Source organism: Oncorhynchus mykiss, chromosome 31 (genome assembly GCF_013265735.2).
Source record: "Oncorhynchus mykiss isolate Arlee chromosome 31, USDA_OmykA_1.1, whole genome shotgun sequence".
Taxonomy (NCBI): domain Eukaryota; kingdom Metazoa; phylum Chordata; class Actinopteri; order Salmoniformes; family Salmonidae; genus Oncorhynchus; species Oncorhynchus mykiss.
Window position 1 is genome coordinate 10725169 of NC_050571.1, and position 24361 is coordinate 10749529.

At 45.2% G+C, this 24361-nt stretch overlaps 1 protein-coding gene across 3 annotated transcripts in view; it reads left to right on the plus strand.

The window, feature by feature from the left end:
• The window catches only part of nlgn3a (neuroligin 3a), a 433340-nt gene that overhangs the window by 156290 nt on the left and 252689 nt on the right, over window positions 1-24361 (plus strand). For all 3 annotated transcript variants that reach the window (XM_036970546.1, XM_036970544.1, XM_036970545.1), the window contains one exon: window positions 12183-12332. In XM_036970546.1, the coding sequence (XP_036826441.1) occupies window positions 12183-12332 (150 nt within the window). The remainder of the gene's footprint in view (window positions 1-12182; window positions 12333-24361) is intronic.

The window sequence follows — 24361 nt, forward strand, 5'->3', positions numbered from 1 at the left end:
GACAGACAGAGAGACAGTGTGACAGACAGAGAGAGAGTGTGACAGAGAGAGAGAGAGAGAGTGTGACAGAGAGAGAGACAGTGTGACAGACAGAGAGAGACAGTGTGACAGACAGAGAGAGAGTGTGACAGACAGAGAGACAGTGTGACAGACAGAGAGAGAGTGTGACAGAGAGAGAGAGAGAGAGTGTGACAGAGAGAGAGACAGTGTGACAGACAGAGAGAGACAGTGTGACAGACAGAGAGAGAGAGTGTGACAGACAGAGAGAGACAGTGTGACAGAGAGAGAGAGAGAGAGACAGAGAGAGAGTGTGACAGAGAGAGAGACAGTGTGACAGACAGAGACAGTGTGACAGAGAGAGAGGTCCCATCCAGCCAGGTCTCCTACTGAGTGGTTCTGACATGTACTCAAAGAGACCTGACGTGTTAAAAGGCTGTACTATCTACATGTCTCTGTGTTACTGTGATGTATGTATCCCCTCTCCTCCCTCTCTTCCCTCCACCCCTCCATTTAGCCTGAGTAACCTGGAAACCCTGTAGAGTGTTATTATCCCCTCTCCTCCCTCTCTTCCCTCCATCCAGCCCCTCCATTTAGCCTGAGTAACCTGGAAACCCTGTAGAGTGTTATTATCCCCTCTGTCCTGTCTCTCTGTAGGATGTTAATATCTCCTCTGCCCTCTCTCTCTGTAGGATGTTATTATCTCCTCTGCCCTCTCTCTCTGTAGGATGTTATTATCTCCTCTCCCCTCTCTCTCTGTATGATGTTAATATCTCCTCTGCCCTCTCTCTCTGTAGGATGTTATTATCTCCTCTGCCCTCTCTCTCTGTAGGATGTTATTATCTCCTCTCCCCTCTCTCTCTGTAGGATGTTATTATCTCCTCTCCCCTCTCTCTCTGTAGGATGTTATTATCTCCTCTGCCCTCTCTCTCTGTAGGATGTTATTATCCCCTCTGTCCTGTCTCTCTGTAGGATGTTTTATCTCCTCTGCCCTCTCTCACTGTAGGATGTTATTATCTCCTCTGCCCTCTCTCACTGTAGGATGTTATTATCTCCTCTCCCCTCTCTCTCTGTAGGATGTTATTATCTCCTCTGCCCTCTCTCACTGTAGGATGTTATTATCTCCTCTCCCCTTTCTCTCTGTAGGATGTTAATATCTCCTCTGCCCTCTCTCTCTGTAGGATGTTATTATCTCCTCTGCCCTCTCTCTCTGTAGGATGTTATTATCTCCTCTCCCCTTTCTCTCTGTAGGATGTTAATATCTCCTCTGCCCTCTCTCTCTGTAGGATGTTAATATCTCCTCTGCCCTCTCTCTCTGTAGGATGTTATTATCTCCTCTGCCCTCTCTCTCTGTAGGATGTTATTATCTCCTCTCCATTCTCTCTCTGTAGGATGTTATTATCTCCTCTGCCCTCGCTCTCTGTAGGATGTTATTATCTCCTCTCCCCTCTCTCTCTGTAGCATGTTATTATCTCATCTGGCCTCTGTAGGATGTTATTATCTCCTCTGCCCTCTCTCTCTGTAGGATGTTATTATCTCCTCTGCCCTCTCTCTCTGTAGGATGTTATTATCTCCTCTGCCCTCTCTCACTGTAGGATGTTATTATCTCCGCTGCCCTCTCTCTCTGTAGGATGTTGTTATCTCCTCTGCCCTCTCTCTCTGTAGGATGTTATTATCTCCTCTGCCCTCTCTCTCTGTAGGATGTTATTATCTCCTCTGCCCTCTCTCTCTGTAGAATGTTATTATCTCCTCTCCCCTCTCTCTCTCTGTAGCATGTTATTATCTCATCTGGCCTCTGTAGGAATTATTATCTCCTCTGCCCTCTCTCTCTGTAGGAATTATTATCTCCTCTGCCCTCTCTCTCTGTAGGATGTTATTATCTCCTCTGCCCTCTCTCTCTGTAGGATGTTATTATCTCCTCTGCCCTCTCTCTCTGTAGGATGTTATTATCTCCTCTCCATTCTCTCTCTGTAGGATGTTATTATCTCCTCTGCCCTCGCTCTCTGTAGCATGTTATTATCTCATCTGGCCTCTGTAGGAATTATTATCTCCTCTGCCCTCTCTCTCTGTAGGATGTTATTATCTCCTCTGCCCTCTCTCTCTGTAGGATGTTATTATCTCCTCTGCCCTCTCTCACTGTAGGATGTTATTATCTCCGCTGCCCTCTCTCTCTGTAGGATGTTATTATCTCCTCTGCCCTCTCTCTCTGTAGGATGTTATTATCTCCTCTGCCCTCTCTCTCTGTAGAATGTTATTATCTTCTCTCCCCTCTCTCTCTCTGTAGCATGTTATTATCTCATCTGGCCTCTGTAGGAATTATTAGCTCCTCTGCCCTCTCTCTCTGTAGGAATTATTATCTCCTCTGCCCTCTCTCTCTGTAGGATGTTATTATCTCCTCTGCCCTCTCTCTCTGTAGGATGTTATTATCTCCTCTCCCCTCTCTCTCTGTAGGATGTTATTATCTCCTCTGTCATGTCTCTCTGTAGGATGTTAATATCTCCTCTGCCCTCTCTCTCTCTGTAGGATGTTATTATCTCCTCTCAATTCTCTCTCTGTAGGATGCTATTATCTCCTCTGCCCTCTCTCTCTGTAAGATGTTATTATCTCCTCTCCCCTCTCTCTCTGTAGCATAGTATTATCTCCTCTGGCCTCTGTAGGAATTATTATCTCCTCTGCCCTCTCTCTCTGCAGGATGTTATTATCTCCTCTGCCCTCTCTCTCTGTAGGATGTTATTATCTCCTCTGCCCTCTCTCTCTGTAGGATGTTATTATCTCCTCTGCCCTCTCTCTCTGTAGGATGTTATTATCTCCTCTGCCCTCTCTCTCTGTAGGATGTTATTATCTCCTCTGCCCTTTCTCTCTGTAGGATGTTATTATCTCCTCTGCCCTCTCTCTCTGTAGGATGTTATTATCTCCTCTGCCCTCTCTCTCTGTAGGATGTTATTATCTCCTCTGCCCTCTCTCTCTGTAGGATGTTATTATCTCCTCTGCCCTCTCTCTCTGTAGGATGTTATTATCTCCTCTGCCCTCTCTCTCTGTAGGATGTTATTATCTCCTCTGCCCTCTCTCTCTGTAGAGTGTTATTATCCCCTCTGCCCTCTCTCTCTGTAGGATGTTATTATCTCCTCTGCCCTCTCTCTCTGTAGGATGTTATTATCTCCTCTGCCCTCTCTCTCTGTAGGATGTTATTATCTCCTCTGCCCTCTCTCTCTGTAGGATGTTATTATCTCCTCTGGCCTCTCTCTCTGTAGGATGTTATTATCTCCTCTGCCCTCTCTCTCTGTAGGATGTTATTATCCCCTCTCCAATTTCTCTCTGTAGGATGGTATTATCTCCTCTGCCCTCTCTCTCTGTAGGATGTTATTATCTACTCTGGCCTCTCTGTAGGAATTATTATCTCCTCTGCCCTCTCTCTGTAGGATGTTAATATCTCCTCTGCCATCTCTCACTGTAGGATGTTATTATCTCCTCTGCCCTCTCTCTCTGTAGGATGTTATTATCTCCTTTCCCCTCTCTCTTTGTAGGATGTTATTATCTCCTCTGTCCTGTCTCTCTGTAGGATGTTAATTCTCCTCTGCCCTCTCTCTCTGTAGGATGTTATTATCTCCTCTGTCCTGTCTCTCTGTAGGATGTTATTATCTCCTCTGCCCTCTCTCTATGTAGCATGTTATTATCTCCTCTGGCCTCCGTAGGATGTTATTATCTCCTCTACCCTCTCTCTCTGTAGGATGTTATTATCTCCTCTGCCCTCTCTCTCTGTAGCATGTTATTATCTCCTCTGGCCTCTGTAGGAATTATTATCTCCTCTGCCCTCTCTCTCTGTAGGATGTTATTATCTCCTCTGCCCTCTCTCTCTGTAGGATGTTATTAGCTCCTCTGCCCTCTCTCTCTGTAGGAATTATTATCTCCTCTGCCCTCTCTCTCTGTAGGATGTTATTATCTCCTCTGCCCTCTCTCTCTGTAGGATGTTATTATCTCCTCTCCCCTCTCTCTCTGTAGGATGTTATTATCTCCTCTGTCATGTCTCTCTGTAGGATGTTAATATCTCCTCTGCCCTCTCTCTCTCTGTAGGATGTTATTATCTCCTCTCAATTCTCTCTCTGTAGGATGCTATTATCTCCTCTGCCCTCTCTCTCTGTAAGATGTTATTATCTCCTCTCCCCTCTCTCTCTGTAGCATAGTATTATCTCCTCTGGCCTCTGTAGGAATTATTATCTCCTCTGCCCTCTCTCTCTGCAGGATGTTATTATCTCCTCTGCCCTCTCTCTCTGTAGGATGTTATTATCTCCTCTGCCCTCTCTCTCTGTAGGATGTTATTATCTCCTCTGCCCTCTCTCTCTGTAGGATGTTATTATCTCCTCTGCCCTCTCTCTCTGTAGGATGTTATTATCTCCTCTGCCCTTTCTCTCTGTAGGATGTTATTATCTCCTCTGCCCTCTCTCTCTGTAGGATGTTATTATCTCCTCTGCCCTCTCTCTCTGTAGGATGTTATTATCTCCTCTGCCCTCTCTCTCTGTAGGATGTTATTATCTCCTCTGCCCTCTCTCTCTGTAGGATGTTATTATCTCCTCTGCCCTCTCTCTCTGTAGGATGTTATTATCTCCTCTGCCCTCTCTCTCTGTAGAGTGTTATTATCCCCTCTGCCCTCTCTCTCTGTAGGATGTTATTATCTCCTCTGCCCTCTCTCTCTGTAGGATGTTATTATCTCCTCTGCCCTCTCTCTCTGTAGGATGTTATTATCTCCTCTGCCCTCTCTCTCTGTAGGATGTTATTATCTCCTCTGGCCTCTCTCTCTGTAGGATGTTATTATCTCCTCTGCCCTCTCTCTCTGTAGGATGTTATTATCCCCTCTCCAATTTCTCTCTGTAGGATGGTATTATCTCCTCTGCCCTCTCTCTCTGTAGGATGTTATTATCTACTCTGGCCTCTCTGTAGGAATTATTATCTCCTCTGCCCTCTCTCTGTAGGATGTTAATATCTCCTCTGCCATCTCTCACTGTAGGATGTTATTATCTCCTCTGCCCTCTCTCTCTGTAGGATGTTATTATCTCCTTTCCCCTCTCTCTTTGTAGGATGTTATTATCTCCTCTGTCCTGTCTCTCTGTAGGATGTTAATTCTCCTCTGCCCTCTCTCTCTGTAGGATGTTATTATCTCCTCTGTCCTGTCTCTCTGTAGGATGTTATTATCTCCTCTGCCCTCTCTCTATGTAGCATGTTATTATCTCCTCTGGCCTCCGTAGGATGTTATTATCTCCTCTACCCTCTCTCTCTGTAGGATGTTATTATCTCCTCTGCCCTCTCTCTCTGTAGCATGTTATTATCTCCTCTGGCCTCTGTAGGAATTATTATCTCCTCTGCCCTCTCTCTCTGTAGGATGTTATTATCTCCTCTGCCCTCTCTCTCTGTAGGATGTTATTATCTCCTCTGTCATGTCTCTCTGTAGGATGTTATTATCTCCTCTCAATTCTCTCTCTGTAGGATGTTATTATCTCCTCTGCCCTCTCTCTCTGTAGGATGTTATTATCTCCTCTCCCCTCTCTCTCTCTGTAGGATGTTATTATCTCCTCTGTCATGTCTCTCTGTAGGATGTTAATATCTCCTCTGCCCTCTCTCTCTCTGTAGGATGTTATTATCTCCTCTCAATTCTCTCTCTGTAGGATGCTATTATCTCCTCTGCCCTCTCTCTCTGTAAGATGTTATTATCTCCTCTCCCCTCTCTCTCTGTAGCATAGTATTATCTCCTCTGGCCTCTGTAGGAATTATTATCTCCTCTGCCCTCTCTCTCTGCAGGATGTTATTATCTCCTCTGCCCTCTCTCTCTGTAGGATGTTATTATCTCCTCTGCCCTCTCTCTCTGTAGGATGTTATTATCTCCTCTGCCCTCTCTCACTGAAGGATGTTATTGTCTCCGCTGCCCTCTCTCTCTGTAGGATGTTATTATCTCCTCTGCCCTCTCTCTCTGTAGGATGTTATTATCTCCTCTGCCCTCTCTCTCTGTAGGATGTTATTATCTCCTCTGCCCTCTCTCTCTGTAGGATGTTATTATCTCCTCTGCCCTCTCTCTCTGTAGGATGTTATTATCTCCTCTGGCCTCTCTCTCTGTAGGATGTTATTATCTCCTCTGCCCTCTCTCTCTGTAGGATGTTATTATCCCCTCTCCAATTTCTCTCTGTAGGATGGTATTATCTCCTCTGCCCTCTCTCTCTGTAGGATGTTATTATCTACTCTGGCCTCTCTGTAGGAATTATTATCTCCTCTGCCCTCTCTCTGTAGGATGTTATTATCTCCTCTGCCATCTCTCACTGTAGGATGTTATTATCTCCTCTGCCCTCTCTCTCTGTAGGATGTTATTATCTCCTTTCCCCTCTCTCTCTGTAGGATGTTATTATCTCCTCTGTCCTGTCTCTCTGTAGGATGTTAATTCTCCTCTGCCCTCTCTCTCTGTAGGATGTTATTATCTCCTCTGTCCTGTCTCTCTGTAGGATGTTATTATCTCCTCTGCCCTCTCTCTATGTAGGATGTTATTATCTCCTCTGTCCTGTCTCTCTGTAGGATGTTAATATATCCTCTGTCCTGTCTCTCTGTAGGATGTTATTATCTCCTCTCCCCTCTCTCTCTGTAGGATGTTATTATCTCATCTCCCCTCTCTCTCTGTATGATGTTAATATCTCCTCTGCCCTCTCTCTCTGTAGGATGTTATTATCTCCTCCTCATTCTCTCTCTGTAGGATGTTATTATCTCCTCTGCCCTCTCTCTCTGTAGGATGTTATTATCTCCTCTCCCCTCTCTCTCTGTAGGATGTTAATATCTCCTCTGCCCTCTCTCTCTGTAGGATGTTATTATCTCCTCTGTCCTCTCTCTCTGTAGGATGTTAATATCTCCTCTGCCCTCTCTCTCTGTAGGATGTTAATATCTCCTCTGCCCTCTCTCTCTGTAGGATGTTATTATCTCCTCTGTCCTGTCTCTCTGTAGGATGTTATTATCTCCTCTGCCCCCTCTCTCTGTAGGATGTTATTATCTCCTCTGCCCTCTCTCTCTGTAGGATGTTATTATCTCCTCTGCCCTCTCTCTCTGTAGGATGTTATTATCTCCTCTGCCCTCTCTCTCTGTAGGATGTTATTATCTCCTCTGCCCTCTCTCTCTGTAGGATGTTATTATCGCCTCTCCCCTCTCTCTCTGTAGGATGTTATTATCTCCTCTGCCCTCTATCTCCTCCCTCTCTTCTGAAAATGTGTCTTCTACTGTAGAATGAGTGGGTATTTAGTTGTTGTTGTGGGTGGTGTGTTTGTGATGTGTGTGTTTTGGTTTTACTATCCTTGCGGGGACCCAAAGTCCTGACAAGGATAGTAAAACAAGGAATCCACATGCAAGTGGGGCCATTTTGCCGGTACTTACAAGGAAAAAGGCTATATTAGGCTTAGGGGTTAGGTTTAGGGTTAGTGATACAATTTGAGTCAGGGTTATAACTAGGGTTTGAGCTTAAGGTTAAGGTTAGGGTTAGGTAAAATAGGATTTTGAATTGGAATCATTTGTTTGGTCCCCACATGGATTGTAATGTGTGTGTGTGTGTGTGTGTGTGTGTGTGTGTGTGTGTGTGTGTGTGTGTGTGTGTGTGTGTGTGTGTGTGTGTGTGTGTGTGTGTGTGTGTGTGTGTGTGTGTGTGTGTGTGTGTGTGTGTGTGTGTGTGTGCGTGTGTGTGTGTGCGTGCGCGCGTGTGCATGCGTGTGCGTGTGTGTGTGTGTGTGTGTGTGTGTGTGTGTGTGTGTGTGTGTGTGTGTGTGTGTGTGTGTGTGTGTGTGTGTGTGTGTGTGCGTGTGTGTGTGTGCGTGCGCGCGTGTGCATGCGTGTGTGTGTGTGTGTGTGTGTGTGTGTGTGCGTGCGTGCGCGTGCATGCGTGCGTGTGTGTGTGTGTGTGTGTGTGTGGTTCCATGAAAACCAGTCATTCTCAATAGACCCATATCACCGTATCAACCATCATGTACATTTAGAGACGTTTTGTGTCCTTTAATTTGTTCAGACCATTGACTTTTAAGGTTCATTTGGACTTGATGCTCATTATTTTCCCTGTCAGATATAAAATGTGTTCGTAAGGTTTGTATTTAATCTAACTGAATATGTTCTCTCCTCCTAGCATACAGTATATAATCTCCAGTCTACAGAACATTGTGTATGAATTGTAAAGTACATGTGCTTTGTTTCAATGATGTTTTTTCCTTCCTGAGTTAGTGAGTCAGAACTCTACGAAGTTTAAGTTTTTCTGACTACGAAGTTTTAAGTCAGAAAGAAGCATGGCGTATTTAGTGTACCTTATTGGTTACGTTAAACTAGTGACATCATTACGGTACCGCGAAGCCGCATGACTCAGTAAGAAAGAAAGATAAACATTAAATATAAATGGAGCATTATTCCTGATGTTCTGTTTTACTACACTAATGCCTGTGACACCAAATACAATATATCCCACCTGATCTGTGACACATCAGCAATCCATCTAATCTGGCCAATAAAACGATAGATCACAGTGAAGTGTTGTGGATCGTTGACGTTCCCACGGTGATATCTACCCCGTTGTCATGGGAGCATGATGTGAATCGACAAAGCAGGCAACCGATAACGTTGACATGACTAATGACTTCCTGCTTTCTTCCTGCTTTCCTCCCTTTCTGTCTTTTCTTATTTCTCCTTCCTTCCTGCTTCCTTCCTGCTTTCCTCCCTTTCTATCTTTTCTTATTTCTCCTTCCTTCCTGCTTTCTTCCCTTTCTGTCTTTTCTTATTTCTCCTTCCTTCCTGCTTCCTTCCTGCTTTCCTCCCTTTCTGTCTTTTCTTATTTCTCCTTCCTTCCTGCTTCCTTCCTGCTTTCCTCCCTTTCTGTCTTTTCTTATTTCTCCTTCCTTCCTGCTTCCTTCCTGCTTTCCTCCCTTTCTATCTTTTCTTATTTATCCTTCCTTCCTCCTTTCCTCCCTTTCTGTCTTTTCTTATTTCTCCTTCCTTCCTGCTTCCTTCCTGCTTTCCTCCCTTTCTGTCTTTTCTTATTTCTCCTTCCTTCCTGCTTCCTTCCTGCTTTCCTCCCTTTCTGTCTTTTCTTATTTCTCCTTCCTTCCTGCTTCCTTCCTGCTTTCCTCCCTTTCTGTCTTTTCTTATTTCTCCTTCCTTCCTGCTTCCTTCCTGCTTTCCTCCCTTTCTGTCTTTTCTTATTTCTCCTTCCTTCCTGCTTCCTTCCTGCTTTCCTCCCTTTCTGTCTTTTCTTATTTATCCTTCCTTCCTGCTTTCCTCCCTTTCATTATTTTCTTATTTCTCCTTCCTTCCTGCTTTCTTCCTGCTTTCCTCCCTTTCTATCTTTTCTTATTTATCCTTCCTTCCTCCTTTCCTCCCTTTCTGTCTTTTCTTATTTCTCCTTCCTTCCTGCTTCCTTCCTGCTTTCCTCCCTTTCTGTCTTTTCTTATTTCTCCTTCCTTCCTGCTTCCTTCCTGCTTTCCTCCCTTTCTGTCTTTTCTTATTTCTCCTTCCTTCCTGCTTCCTTCCTGCTTTCCTCCCTTTCTGTCTTTTCTTATTTCTCCTTCCTTCCTGCTTCCTTCCTGCTTTCCTCCCTTTCTGTCTTTTCTTATTTATCCTTCCTTCCTGCTTTCCTCCCTTTCATTATTTTCTTATTTCTCCTTCCTTCCTGCTTTCTTCCTGCTTTCCTCCCTTTCTGTCTTTTCTTATTTCTCCTTCCTTCCTGCTTTCTTCCTGCTTTCCTCCCTTTCTGTCTTTTCCATTGCCTTTGTGTCTGTGCTCATCTGAAAGTGTCTCGTGTGGCTCTTAGTGCTCCGGAAATGTTATTTTCTATTTCTCTCTCTCGTTCTCTCTTGCTTTTTCACCCCATGCGTTCCCTCCTCCTCCTCCTCCTCATTCTACTTATCTTCTTGTATTAAATAAGTGTCTGTGTGGAGGAGTGTGGCTTTGTAAATCATGTCTCAGCCAAGGCCTCCCAGATACCAGCTAGATAGATGAAGAAACCCATAAATAAAGAAATAACATGTATACACTATTTTCCTTTATCATAAGAAGGTCATGAATACATTGAGGGTCATGAATACATTGAGGGTCATGAATACATTGAGGGTCATGAATACATTGAGGGTCATGAATACATTGAGGGTCATGAATACATTGAGGGTCATGAATACATTGAGGGTCATGAATACACTGAGCTGAATTAAAGCAACGCTAAGCTCTTGTATATAGCATTACTAATCGGTTGTCTGTCTGTAGACAGAATGAATCTCAGTACTCTGTATAGCAATACAGATGCAAATACTAGGACAGGAAGGAGTGGGGAGTGGGAGTGTGTGTCTGTATGATTGTGTGTGTGTGTGTGTGTGTGTGTGTGTGTGTGTGTGTGTGTGTGTGTGTGTGTGTGTGTGTGTGTGTGCTCCAACAGATGAAGTAGATTCAGACCGTCTATGCAGGAGGATGTTGTCTCTGATTAGCCCTTCATGAGGATTCTGAATTTTGTCTCGCTGTCACCATGACAACTTGAATACAATATAACTCTTTTGCATCACAACCCAATGGCTCTCTCTCTCTCTCTCTCTCTCTCGCTCTCTCTCTCTCTCTCTCCCTGCCTCTCTCTCTCTCTCTCTCTCTCTCTCCCTCTCTCTCTCTCTCCCTGCCTCTCTCTCTCTCTCTCTCCCTGCCTCTCTCTACCTCTCTCTCTCTCTCTGTCTCTCTGTCTCTCTTTCCCTCTCTTTCCCTCTCTCTCTCTCTCTCTCTCTCTCTTTCCCTCTCTCTCTCTCTCTCTCTCTCTCTCTCGCTCTCTGTCTCTCTTTCCCTCTCTTTCCCTCTCTCTCTCTCTCTCTCTCTCTCTCTCTTTCTCTCTCATTTTCTCTCTGTTTTGTTCTCCCTCTGTCCTTCTTTCACACTCTCTGACTCTTTTTCTCTCTGTTCTTAAATCAAATCAAACTTTACTTGTCACATGCCCCGAATACAACATGTGTAGACCTTACAGTGAAATGCTTACTTACAAGCCCTTAACCAACAATGCAGTTCAAGAGACTGAGGAAAATAGACACAGAGAGAGAATTATGGCGATAGAGAGGCAGAGAGAGAGAGAGAGTGATAGAGAGAGAGAGAGGCAGGGAGAGAGAGAGAGAGGTAGGGAGAGAGAGATAGAGAGAGAGGTAGAGAGAGGCAGGGACAGAGAGAGAGAGAGAGGGAGGCAGGGAGAGAGAGAGAGAGAAAATTAGAGAGTGTGAGAGAGAAACTTTCTTGTCTACTAGTACTAAATACCATACCAAGGCAGTAATTCAGAGCCTCTTACAGGCTGTCACACACAGGGCCTTAAGAGGTATGTAGTGGTATTGTATCTCTCTGCTGCTGTATGGCCCACTCAGCTCTGAATCAGAACCTCATTCTGAAAAACACAACTGATACAAGGGAGGGACATTTAATCATCCATGGTTTGACTAGAGACAGTATAACACTATACTGTATTATACTATATACATGTAGTACATCCTGTTTCTCATACTGTACTTACATACAACATGCACAGTGAGCAGATTAACACAGCATAGTCTATTAGCTCATCACTGTCCACAGTGATTAGCATAAGCAGTGTTTATTAGCTGTGTCAGGTATGTTGTCAGCACAGATCAGACTCGTTATTTGGAAACAAACTGGTCTTCTGGGGGTCCAAAACAAGACACAAATTGGATTATAAAGCTGTAGTTAGATTCACCTGAGGAGAATTCTAATGTACTGTACAACATCCAGCTTGCATTGCCAGCCCAAGTGCTCTTGACTGGTGACAGATTCTCCTTTCCCCCGGCATAATGACTCAGCATTTATCTGGTTTTCAATGGAAGTCAAATCATGACAAATTGACATAGTACAATATTTTTCTATCCACACTGGCTTGTTGACTTGGGTGTCTGAAATGGTATCATGTTCCTTATATAGTGTACTACTTCTGTCCAGGGCCCCTGGCCAAAGGTAGTGCACTATATAGTAAATAGGGAGCCATTGTGGACAGATCCCTAGACTTAATTCCAGCGTAGAGTAGCTGGTACCTGGGAGGTGTCTGTGTGTGTCTGTGGTGTTTCACCCACTGCTCTCTGTCTGAGAGTTTGAGTTTAACCCCGCGCTGCTCTGGACGAGAGAGAGGATGGCAATGTGAATGTGTTAATGGTAAACAACTCTTCCAGACATACGAGACACCGGGGCCAAGCCGGTGATGGTGTTCATCCACGGGGGATCCTACATGGAGGGGACCGGGAACATGATCGACGGGAGCGTCCTGGCCAGCTACGGGAACGTCATCGTGATCACCCTGAACTACCGCGTCGGAGTACTAGGTAAGGGCTCTCTACCTCTAACGTCTTTGGTCATCTTTTCTACCATCGCTCCGCTGATGTTCTTGGAGCTGTGAGGAGGCTGGCGGGAGGAGCTATAGGAGGAGCTGGTGGGAGGAGCTATAGGAGGAGCTGGTGGGAGGAGCTATAGGAGGAGCTGGGCTCATTGTAATGGTTGGAATGGAATGAATGGAACGGAGTCAAACATGAAAATGACATGTTTGACTATGTTCCATTTACTCCGTTCCTGCCGTTCCTGCCATTACAATGAGCCCATCCTCCTATATTCCCCCCCCCCCCCCCCCCCCCCACCAGCCTCCTCTGGCCAGATATGTATGTTGTTGACATACGTACGCTGACATGTAAAGGTGTTTGCTTGATGCTGTTTACCTGATGTTGGATACCATGCTTGCTGCTATTATACAAATAGGAGTAATTATTGGGTGCACTGTGAGTGTTTTTCTGTTGCTGGGTTAGGAATAAATGAAGAAATTATTGTAATGAGAGTGGGAAAAAAGACTTGATGGGATGGGCGTGATACCAGAGAGGATTTAGAGAGAGGGAGATGAGTGTGTGAGAGAGCAGGGAGGAGAGAGAGAGAGAGGCAGAGCGAGAAAGAAAACTAAAGAGCTGGATTGGCTGAGCAATAGAGGAGGAACAAGACTGGTACAGAGAGTTTAAGAGAGAGGAGAGAGAGAGAGTAAATGAGACAAGAGAGAGAGAAGCAGAAAGAGAAGAGAGTAAATGAGGCAAAAGAGAGAGAAGCAGAGAGAGAGAAGCAGAGAGAGAGAGAGAGAGAGAGAGGGGAGAGAGAGAGTAAATGAGGCAAGAGAGAGAGAAGCAGAGAGAGAAGCAGAGAGAGGAGAGAAAGAGTAAATGAGGCAAGAGAGAGAGAAGCAGAGAGAGGAGAGAGAGAGTAAATGAGGCAAGAGAGAGAGAAGCAGAGAGAGAGAAGGAGAGAGAGAAGCAGAGAGAGGAGAGAGAGAGTAAATGAGGCAAGAGAGAGAAGCAGAGAGAGAGAAGCAGCGAGAGGAGAGAGCGAGTAAATGAGGCAAGAGAGAGAAGCAGAGAGAGGAGAGAAAGAGTAAATGAGGCAAGAGAGAGAGAAGCAGAGAGAGAGAGAGAGGAGAGAGAATAAATGAGGCGAAAGAGAATCAGAGCGAGGAGAGAGAATAAATGAGGCGAGAGAATCAGAGAGGGAGAGAGACGCAGAGAGAGAGAGAGAGAGAGAGAGAGAGAGAGAAGCAGGAATAAAGAAGCAGAGAAGGAGAGAGAGCGAGAGAGAGCGAGAGAGAATCAGAGCTGGTGCTAAGGGGCTGAGCTGAGAGGCTGTTGGGAGGGCATTGACTCACAGCTGAATCTCCTCTCACAGACACAGCTCCATGGAAACCACTGCAGTTGCAGCGAGCAGCAATACAAAATGGAGTTTGTTAGCCAACACACTATCAGAGCTCTCTCTCTCTCCCTCTCTCACACATGCCAGCACACATGCAGATGTAGACACACACACACACATACACACACACACACAAAGCCCTGTAGATATCCCTCTCTCTTCCTGTTTTTATTTGGTTCCTCTGGTGGTACATCCACTTCTTACAAATTGTCACTGTAAAATCATATTGGGGATTTTGTATTGGTAAACGGATAATGCTGTTTCCACGGAAGCAGCATTATTGTTGTTGTTGTTGTTGTTGTTTGTGCTCAGTTGACTCCCCAGTGTTTCTTTGAGTACAGAGCTGAGGAGACTGTTTGATATGGTGGACATTGTGCAGAAGTGCAAAGCTAAATCACAGAGGTATTAGTACAGTTGAAGTGGGAAGTTTACATACACCTTAGCCAGATACATTTAAACTCAGTTTTTCACAATTCCTGACATTTAATCCTAGTAAAAATTCCCTGTCTTAGGTCAGTTAGGATCACCTCTTTATTTTAGGAATGTGAAATGTCAGATTAATAGTCGAGAGAATGATTTATTTCAGCTTTTATTTATTTCATCATATTCCCAGTGGGTCAGAAGTGTACATACATTCAATTAGTATTTGGTAGCATTGCCTTTAAATGGTTTAACTTGGGTCAAACATTTTGGGTAGCCATCCACAAGCTTCCCACAATAAGTTGGGTGAATTTTGGCCCATTCCTCCTGACAGAGCTGGTGTAACTGAGTCAGGTTTGTAGGCCTCCTTGCTCACACACGCATTTTCAGTTCTGCCCACAAATGTTCTATAGGATGGAGGTCAGGACTTTGTGATGGCCACTCCAATACCTTGACTTTGTTGTCCTTAAGCCATTTTGCCACAACTTTGGAAGTATGCTTGGGGTCATTGTCCATTTGAAAGACCCATCTGTGACCAAGCTTTAACTTCCTGACTGATGTCTTGAGATGTTGCTTCAATATATCCACATAATGTTCCTCCTCATGAGGCCATCTATTTTGTGAAGGGCACCAGTCCCTCCTGCAGCCACAACATGATGCTGCCACCCCCATGCTTCACAGTTGGGATGGTGTTCTTTGGCTTGCAAGCATCCCCCTTTTTCCTCCAATCATAATGATGGTCATTATGGCCAAACAGTTCTATTTTTGTTTCATCAGACCAGAGGATATTTCTCCAAAAAGTACCATCTTTGTCCCCATGTGCAGTTGCAAACTGTAGTCAGGCTTTTTATGGTGGTTTTGGAGCACTGGCTTCTTCCTTGCTGAGCGGCCATTCAGGTTATGTTGATATAGGACTCGTTTTACTGTGGATATAGATACTTTTGTACCCATTTCCTCCAGCATCTTCACAAGGTCCTTTGCTGTTGCTCTTGGATTGATTTGCACTTTTCGTACCAAAGTGCGTTCATCTCTAGGAGACAGAACGCGTCTCCTTCCTGAGTGGTATGATGGCTGAGTGGTCCCATGGTGTATATACTTGCGTACTATTGTTTGTACAGATGAACGTGGTACCTTCAGGCGTTTGGAAATTGCTCCCATGGATGAACCAGACTTGTGGAGGTCTACAATTTATTGTCTGATTTCTTTTGATTTTCCCATGATGTCAAGCAAAGAGGCACTGAGTTTGAAGGTAGGCCTTGAAATACATCCACAGGTACACCTCCAATTGATCAAAATGATGTTAATTAGCCTATCAGAAGCTTCTAAACCCATGACATCATTTTCTGGAATTTTTCAAGCTGTTTATTAAAAGCACAGTCAACTTAGTGTATGTTAACTTCTGACCCACTAGACTTGTGATACAGTGAATTATAAACAATTGTAAACAATCATAAACAATTGTCTGTAAACAACTGTTGGAAAAATGTCCTAACAGACTTGCCAAAACTATAGTTTGTTAACAAAAAATTGGTGGAGTGGTTGAAAATGAGTTTTAATGACTCCAACCTAAGTGCATGTAAACTTCTGACTTCAACTGTACATTCAAATTGGAGGCCTGGTGTTGATAGAGGTGAGAGAGTTCTATCAAGTCAGTCATCAGGGCTTAGTTGCCTGAGTGTTCTCTGTCAGTAAGGTGGTATACAGTACAGTAAGGTGCAGTACAGGGCAGTAAGGTACAGTACAGGGCAGTAAGGTACAGTACAGGACAGTAAGGTACAGTACAGGACAGTAAGGTACAGTACAGTAAGGTACAGGACAGTAAGGTACAGTACCAGACAGTAAGGTGCAGGACAGTAAGGTACAGTACCAGACAGTAAGGTGCAGTAAAGGACAGTAAGGTACAGTACAGGACAGTAAGGTACAGGACAGTAAGGTACAGGACTGTAAGGTACAGTACCAGACAGTAAGGTGCAGTAAAGTAAGGTACAGTACAGGGCAGTAAGGTACAGTAAAGTAAGGTACAGTACAGGGCAGTAAGGTACAGTACAGGACAGTGAGGTACAGGACAGGGCAGTAAGGTACAGTACAGGACAGTAAGGTACAGGACAGGGCAGTAAGGTACAGGACAGGACAGTAAGGTACAGTACAGGGCAGTACGGTACAGGACAGGACAGTAAGGTACAGGACAGTAAGGTACAGTACAGGACAGTAAGGTACAGGACAGTAAGGTACGGTACAGGACAGTAAGGTACAGTATAGGGCAGTAAGGTACAAGACAGTAAGGTACAGGACAGGATAATAAGGTACAGGACATATCAGTAAGGTACAGGACAGTAAGGTACAGGACAGGACAGTAAGGTACAAGACAGTAAGGTACAGTACAGGACAGTAAGGTACAGTATAGGGCAGTAAGGTACAGTACAGGACAGTAAGGTACAGTACAGGACAGTAAGGTACAGTATAGGGCAGTAAGGTAAAGGACAGTAAGGTACAGTACAGGGCAGTAAGGTACAGTACAGGACAGTAAGGTACAGGACAGTAAGGTACAGTACAGGACAGTAAGGTACAGGACAGTAAAGTACAGTACAGGACAGTAGGTACAGGACAGTAAGGTACAGTACAGGGCAGTAAGGTACAGTACAGGACAGTAAGGTACAGTACAGGACAGTAAAGTACAGGACAGGACAGTAAGATACAGGAGAGTAAGGTACAGTACAGGACAGTAAGGTACAGTACAGGACAGTAAGGTACAGGACAGGACAGTAAGGTACAGGACAGGACAGTAAGGTACAGGACAGTACGGTACAGTACAGGACAGTAAGGTACAGGACAGTAAGGTACAGGACAGGACAGTAAGGTACAGTACAGGACAGTAAGGTACAGGACAGTAATGTACAGTACAGGACAGTAAGGTACAGGACAGGACAGTAAGGTACAGGACAGGGCAGTAAGGTACAGGACAGTACGGTACAGTACAGGACAGTAAGGTACAGGACAGTAAGGTACAGGACAGGATTGTAAGGTACAGTACAGGACAGTGAGGTACAGGACAGTAAGGTACAGTACAGGACAGGACAGTAAGGTACAGGACAGTAAGGTACAGTACAGGACAGGACAGTAAGGTACAGGACAGTAAGGTACAGTACAGGACAGGACAGTAAGGTACAGTACAGTAAGGTACAGTACAGGACAGGACAGTAAGGTACAGGACAGTAAGGTACAGTACAGGACAGGACAGTAAGGTACAGTACAGGACAGGACAGTAAGGTACAGGACAGTAAGGTACAGTACAGGACAGGACAGTAAGGTACAGGACAGTAAAGTACAGTACAGGACAGGACAGTAAGGTACAGGACAGTAAGGTACAGTACAGGACAGGACAGTAAGGTACAGTACAGGACAGGACAGTAAGGTACAGGACAGTAAGGTACAGTACAGGACAGGACAGTAAGGTACAGGACAGGACAGGACAGTAAGGTACAGGACAGTAAGGTACAGTACAGTACAGGACAGTAAGGTACAGGACAGTAAGGTACAGTACAGGACAGTAAGGTACAGGACAGTAAGGTACAGGACAGTAAGGTACAGTACAGGACAGGACAGTAAGGTACAGGACAGTAAGGTACAGTACAGGACAGGACAGTAAGGTACAGGACAGTAAGGTACAGTACAGGACAGGACAGTAAGGTACAGGACAGTAAGGTACAGTACAGGACAGGACAGTAAGGTACAGTACAGTAAGGTACAGGACAGTAAGGTACAGTACAGTACAGGACAGTAAGGTACAGGACAGTAAGGTACAGTACAGGACAGTAAGGTACAGGACAGTAAGGTACAGGACAGTAAGTTACAGTACAGGACAGGACAGTAAGGTACAGGACAGTAAGGTACAATACAGGACAGGACAGTAAGGTACAGGACAGTAAGGTACAGTACAGGACAGGACGGTAACGTTCAGGACAGTAAGGTACAGTACAGTACAGGACAGTAAGGTACAGGACAGTAAGGTACAGTACAGGACAGTAAGGTACAGGACAGTAAGGTACAGGACAGTAAGGTACAGTACAGGACAGGACAGTAAGGTACAGTACAGTAAGGTACAGTACAGGACAGGACAGTAAGGTACAGGACAGTAAGGTACAGTACAGGACAGGACAGTAAGGTACAGGACAGTAAGGTGCAGTACAGGACAGGACAGTAAGGTACAGTACAGTAAGGTACAGTACAGGACAGGACAGTAAGGTACAGTACAGTACAGGACAGGACAGTAAGGTACAGGACAGTAAGGTACAGTACAGGACAGGACAGTAAGGTACAGTACAGTACAGGACAGTAAGGTACAGGACAGTAAGGTACAGTACAGTACAGGACAGGACAGTAAGGTACAGGACAGTAAGGTACAGTACAGTACAGGACAGTAAGGTACAGGACAGTAAGGTACAGTACAGGACAGGACAGTAAGGTACAGGACAGTAAGGTACAGTACAGGACAGGACAGTAAGGTACAGGACAGTAAGGTACAGGGCAGTAAGGTACAGTACAGGACAGGACAGTAAGGTACAGTACAGTACAGGACAGGACAGTAAGGTACAGGACAGTAAGGTACAGGACAGTAAGGTACAGGACAGTAAGGTACAGTACAGGACAGGACAGTAAGGTACAGGACAGTACGGTACAGTACAGGACAGGACAGTAAGGTACAGGACAGTAAGGTACAGTACAGGACAGGACAGTAAGGTACAGTACAGGACAGGACAGTAAGGTACAGGACAGTAAAGTACAGGACAGGACAGGACAGTAAGGTACAGGACAGTAAGGTACAGTACAGGACAGGACAGTAAGGTACAGTACAGGACAGGACAGTAAGGTACAGGACAGTAAGGTACAGTACAGGACAGGACAGTAAGGTACAGTACAGGACAGGACAGTAAGGTACAGTACAGTAAGGTACAGTACAGGACAGGACAGTAACGTTCAGGACAGTAAGGTACAGTACAGTACAGGACAGTAAGGTACAGGACAGTAAGGTACAGTACAGGACAGTAAGGTACAGGACAGTAAGGTACAGGACAGTAAGGTACAGTACAGGACAGGACAGTAAGGTACAGTACAGTAAGGTACAGTACAGGACAGGACAGTAAGGTACAGGACAGTAAGGTACAGTACAGGACAGGACAGTAAGGTACAGGACAGTAAGGTACAGTACAGGACAGGACAGTAAGGTACAGGACAGTAAGGTACAGTACAGGACAGGACAGTAAGGTACAGGACAGGACAGGACAGTAAGGTACAGGACAGTAAGGTACAGTACAGTACAGGACAGTAATGTACAGGACAGTAAGGTACAGTACAGGACAGTAAGGTACAGGACAGTAAGGTACAGGACAGTAAGGTACAGTACAGGACAGGACAGTAAGGTACAGGACAGTAAGGTACAGTACAGGACAGGACAGTAAGGTACAGGACAGTAAGGTACAGTACAGGACAGGACAGTAAGGTACAGGACAGTAAGGTACAGTACAGGACAGGACAGTAAGGTACAGTACAGTAAGGTACAGGACAGTAAGGTACAGTACAGTACAGGACAGTAAGGTACAGGACAGTAAGGTACAGTACAGGACAGTAAGGTACAGGACAGTAAGGTACAGGACAGTAAGTTACAGTACAGGACAGGACAGTAAGGTACAGGACAGTAAGGTACAATACAGGATAGGACAGTAAGGTACAGGACAGTAAGGTACAGTACAGGACAGGACAGTAACGTTCAGGACAGTAAGGTACAGTACAGTACAGGACAGTAAGGTACAGGACAGTAAGGTACAGTACAGGACAGTAAGGTACAGGACAGTAAGGTACAGGACAGTAAGGTACAGTACAGGACAGGACAGTAAGGTACAGTACAGGACAGGACAGTAAGGTACAGGACAGGACAGTAAGGTACAGGACAGTAAGGTACAGTACAGGACAGGACAGTAAGGTACAGGACAGTAAGGTACAGTACAGGACAGGACAGTAAGGTACAGTACAGTAAGGTACAGTACAGGACAGGACAGTAAGGTACAGTACAGTACAGGACAGGTCAGTAAGGTACAGGACAGTAAGGTACAGTACAGGACAGGACAGTAAGGTACAGTACAGTACAGGACAGGACAGTAAGGTACAGGACAGTAAGGTACAGTACAGTACAGGACAGGACAGTAAGGTACAGGACAGTAAGGTACAGTACAGTACAGGACAGTAAGGTACAGGACAGTAAGGTACAGTACAGGACAGGACAGTAAGGTACAGGACAGTAAGGTACAGTACAGGACAGGACAGTAAGGTACAGGACAGTAAGGTACAGGACAGTAAGGTACAGTACAGGACAGGACAGTAAGGTACAGTACAGGACAGGACAGTAAGGTACAGGACAGTAAAGTACAGGACAGGACAGGACAGTAAGGTACAGTACAGTACAGGACAGGACAGTAAGGTACAGGACAGTAAGGTACAGTACAGTACAGGACAGTAAGGTACAGGACAGTAAGGTACAGTACAGGACAGGACAGTAAGGTACAGGACAGTAAGGTACAGTACAGGACAGGACAGTAAGGTACAGGACAGTAAGGTACAGTACAGGACAGGACAGTAAGGTACAGTACAGGACAGGACAGTAAGGTACAGGACAGTAAAGTACAGGACAGGACAGTAAGGTACAGGACAGTAAGGTACAGTACAGGACAGGACAGTAAGGTACTGTACAGGACAGGACAGTAAGGTACAGGACAGTAAGGTACAGTACAGGACAGGACAGTAAGGTACAGTACAGGACAGGACAGTAAGGTACAGTACAGTAAGGTACAGTACAGGACAGGACAGTAAGGTACAGGACAGTAAGGTACAGTACAGGACAGTAAGGTACAGTACAGGACAGTACAGTAAGGTACAGTACAAGACAGGACAGTAAGGTACAGGACAGTAAGGTACAGTACAGGACAGGACAGTAAGGTACAGTACAGGACAGGACAGTAAGGTACAGTACAGTACAGGACAGTAAGGTACAGGACAGTAAGGTACAGTACAGGACAGGACAGTAAGGTACAGTACAGGACAGGACAGTAAGGTACAGTACAGTACAGGACAGTAAGGTACAGTACAGTAAGGTACAGTACAGGACAGGACAGTAAGGTACAGGACAGTAAGGTACAGTACAGGACAGTAAGGTACAGTACAGGACAGTACAGTAAGGTACAGTACAGGACAGGACAGTAAGGTACAGGACAGTAAGGTACAGTACAGGACAGGACAGTAAGGTACAGTACAGGACAGGACAGTAAGGTACAGGACAGTAAGGTACAGTACAGGACAGGACAGTAAGGTACAGTACAGGACAGGACAGTAAGGTACAGGACAGTAAGGTACAGTACAGTACAGGACAGGACAGTAAGGTACAGTACAGTAAGGTACAGTACAGGACAGGACAGTAAGGTACAGGACAGTAAGGTACAGTACAGGACAGGACAGTAAGGTACAGTACAGGACAGGACAGTAAGGTACAGGACAGTAAGGTACAGTACAGTACAGGACAGTACAGTAAGGTACAGTACAGTAAGGTACAGTACAGGACAGGACAGTAAGGTACAGTACAGTAAGGTACAGTACAGGACAGGACAGTAAGGTACAGGACAGGACAGGACAGTAAGGTACAGGACAGGACAGGACAGTAAGGTACAGGACAGTAAGGTACAGTACAGGACAGTACAGTAAGGTACAGTACAGTAAGGTACAGTACAGGACAAGACAGTAAGGTACAGGACAGTAAGGTACAGTACAGGACAGGACAGTAAGGTACAGTACAGGACAGGACAGTAAGGTACAGGACAGTAAGGTACAGTACAGTACAGGACAGTACAGTAAGGTACAGTACAGTAAGGTACAGTACAGGACAGGACAGTAAGGTACAGTAAGGTACAGTACAGTACAGGACAGGACAGTAAGGTACAGGACAGGACAGGACAGTAAGGTACAGGACAGGACAGGACAGTAAGGTACAGGACAGTAAGGTACAGTACAGGACAGGACAGTAAGGTACAGTACAGTAAGGTACAGTACAGGACAGGACAGTAAGGTACAGGACAGGACAGGACAGTAAGGTACAGGACAGGACAGGACAGTAAGGTGCAGGACAGTAAGGTACAGTACAGGACAGGACAGTAAGGTACAGGACAGTAAGGTACAGTACAGGACAGGACAGTAAGGTACAGGACAGTAAGGTACAGTACAGGACAGGACAGTAAGGTACAGGACAGTAAGGTACAGTACAGGACAGGACAGTAAGGTACAGTACAGTACAGGACAGTACAGTAAGGTACAGTACAGTAAGGTACAGTACAGGACAGGACAGTAAGGTACAGCACAGTACAGGACAGTACAGGACAGTAAGGTACAGTACAGGACAGTACAGTAAGGTACAGTACAGGACAGGACAGTAAGGTACAGGACAGTAAGGTACAGTACAGGACAGGACAGTAAGGTACAGTACAGGACAGGACAGTAAGGTACAGGACAGTAAGGTACAGTACAGGACAGGACAGTAAGGTACAGTACAGGACAGGACAGTAAGGTACAGGACAGTAAGGTACAATACAGTACAGGACAGGACAGTAAGGTACAGTACAGTAAGGTACAGTACAGGACAGGACAGTAAGGTACAGGACAGTAAGGTACAGTACAGGACAGGACAGTAAGGTACAGTACAGGACAGGACAGTAAGGTACAGGACAGTAAGGTACAGTACAGTACAGGACAGTACAGTAAGGTACAGTACAGTAAGGTACAGTACAGGACAGGACAGTAAGGTACAGTACAGTAAGGTACAGTACAGGACAGGACAGTAAGGTACAGGACAGGACAGGACAGTAAGGTACAGGACAGGACAGTAAGGTACAGGACAGTAAGGTACAGTACAGGACAGTACAGTAAGGTACAGTACAGTAAGGTACAGTACAGGACAAGACAGTAAGGTACAGGACAGTAAGGTACAGTACAGGACAGGACAGTAAGGTACAGTACAGGACAGGACAGTAAGGTACAGGACAGTAAGGTACAGTACAGTACAGGACAGTACAGTAAGGTACAGTACAGTAAGGTACAGTACAGGACAGGACAGTAAGGTACAGTACAGTAAGGTACAGTACAGGACAGGACAGTAAGGTACAGGACAGGACAGGACAGTAAGGTACAGGACAGGACAGTAAGGTACAGGACAGTAAGGTACAGTACAGGACAGGACAGTAAGGTACAGGACAGTAAGGTACAGTACAGGACAGGACAGTAAGGTACAGGACAGTAAGGTACAGTACAGGACAGAACAGTAAGGTACAGTACAGGACAGTACAGTAAGGTACAGTACAGTAAGGTACAGTACAGGACAGGACAGTAAGGTACAGTACAGTACAGGACAGTACAGTAAGGTACAGTACAGGACAGGACAGTAAGGTACAGTACAGGACAGGACAGTAAGGTACAGTACAGTACAGGACAGTACAGTAAGGTACAGTACAGGACAGGACAGTTAGGTACAGTACAGGACAGGACAGTAAGGTACAGTACAGTAAGGTACAGTACAGTAAGGTACAGTACAGGACAGTACAGGAAGGTACAGTACAGGACAGGACAGTAAGGTACAGGACAGTAAGGTACAGTACAGGACAGGACAGTAAGGTACAGTACAGTACAGGACAGTACAGTAAGGTACAGTACAGGACAGGACAGTAAGGTACAGTACAGGACAGGACAGTAAGGTACAGTACAGTACAGGACAGTACAGTAAGGTACAGTACAGGACAGGACAGTAAGGTACAGTACAGGACATGACAGTAAGGTACAGTACAGGACAGTACAGTAAGGTACAGTACAGGACAGGACAGTAAGGTACAGTACAGGACAGGACAGTAAGGTACAGGACAGTAAGGTACAGTACAGGACAGTACAGTAAGGTACAGTACAGGACAGGACAGTAAGGTACAGTACAGGACAGGACAGTAGGTACAGGACAGTAAGGTACCATACAGTACAGGACAGGACAGTAAGGTACAGTACAGGACAGGACAGTAAGGTACAGGACAGTAAGGTACAGTACAGGACAGTACAGTAAGGTACAGTACAGGACAGGACAGTAAGGTACAGTACAGTAAGGTACAGGACAGTAAGGTACAGTACAGGACAGGACAGTAAG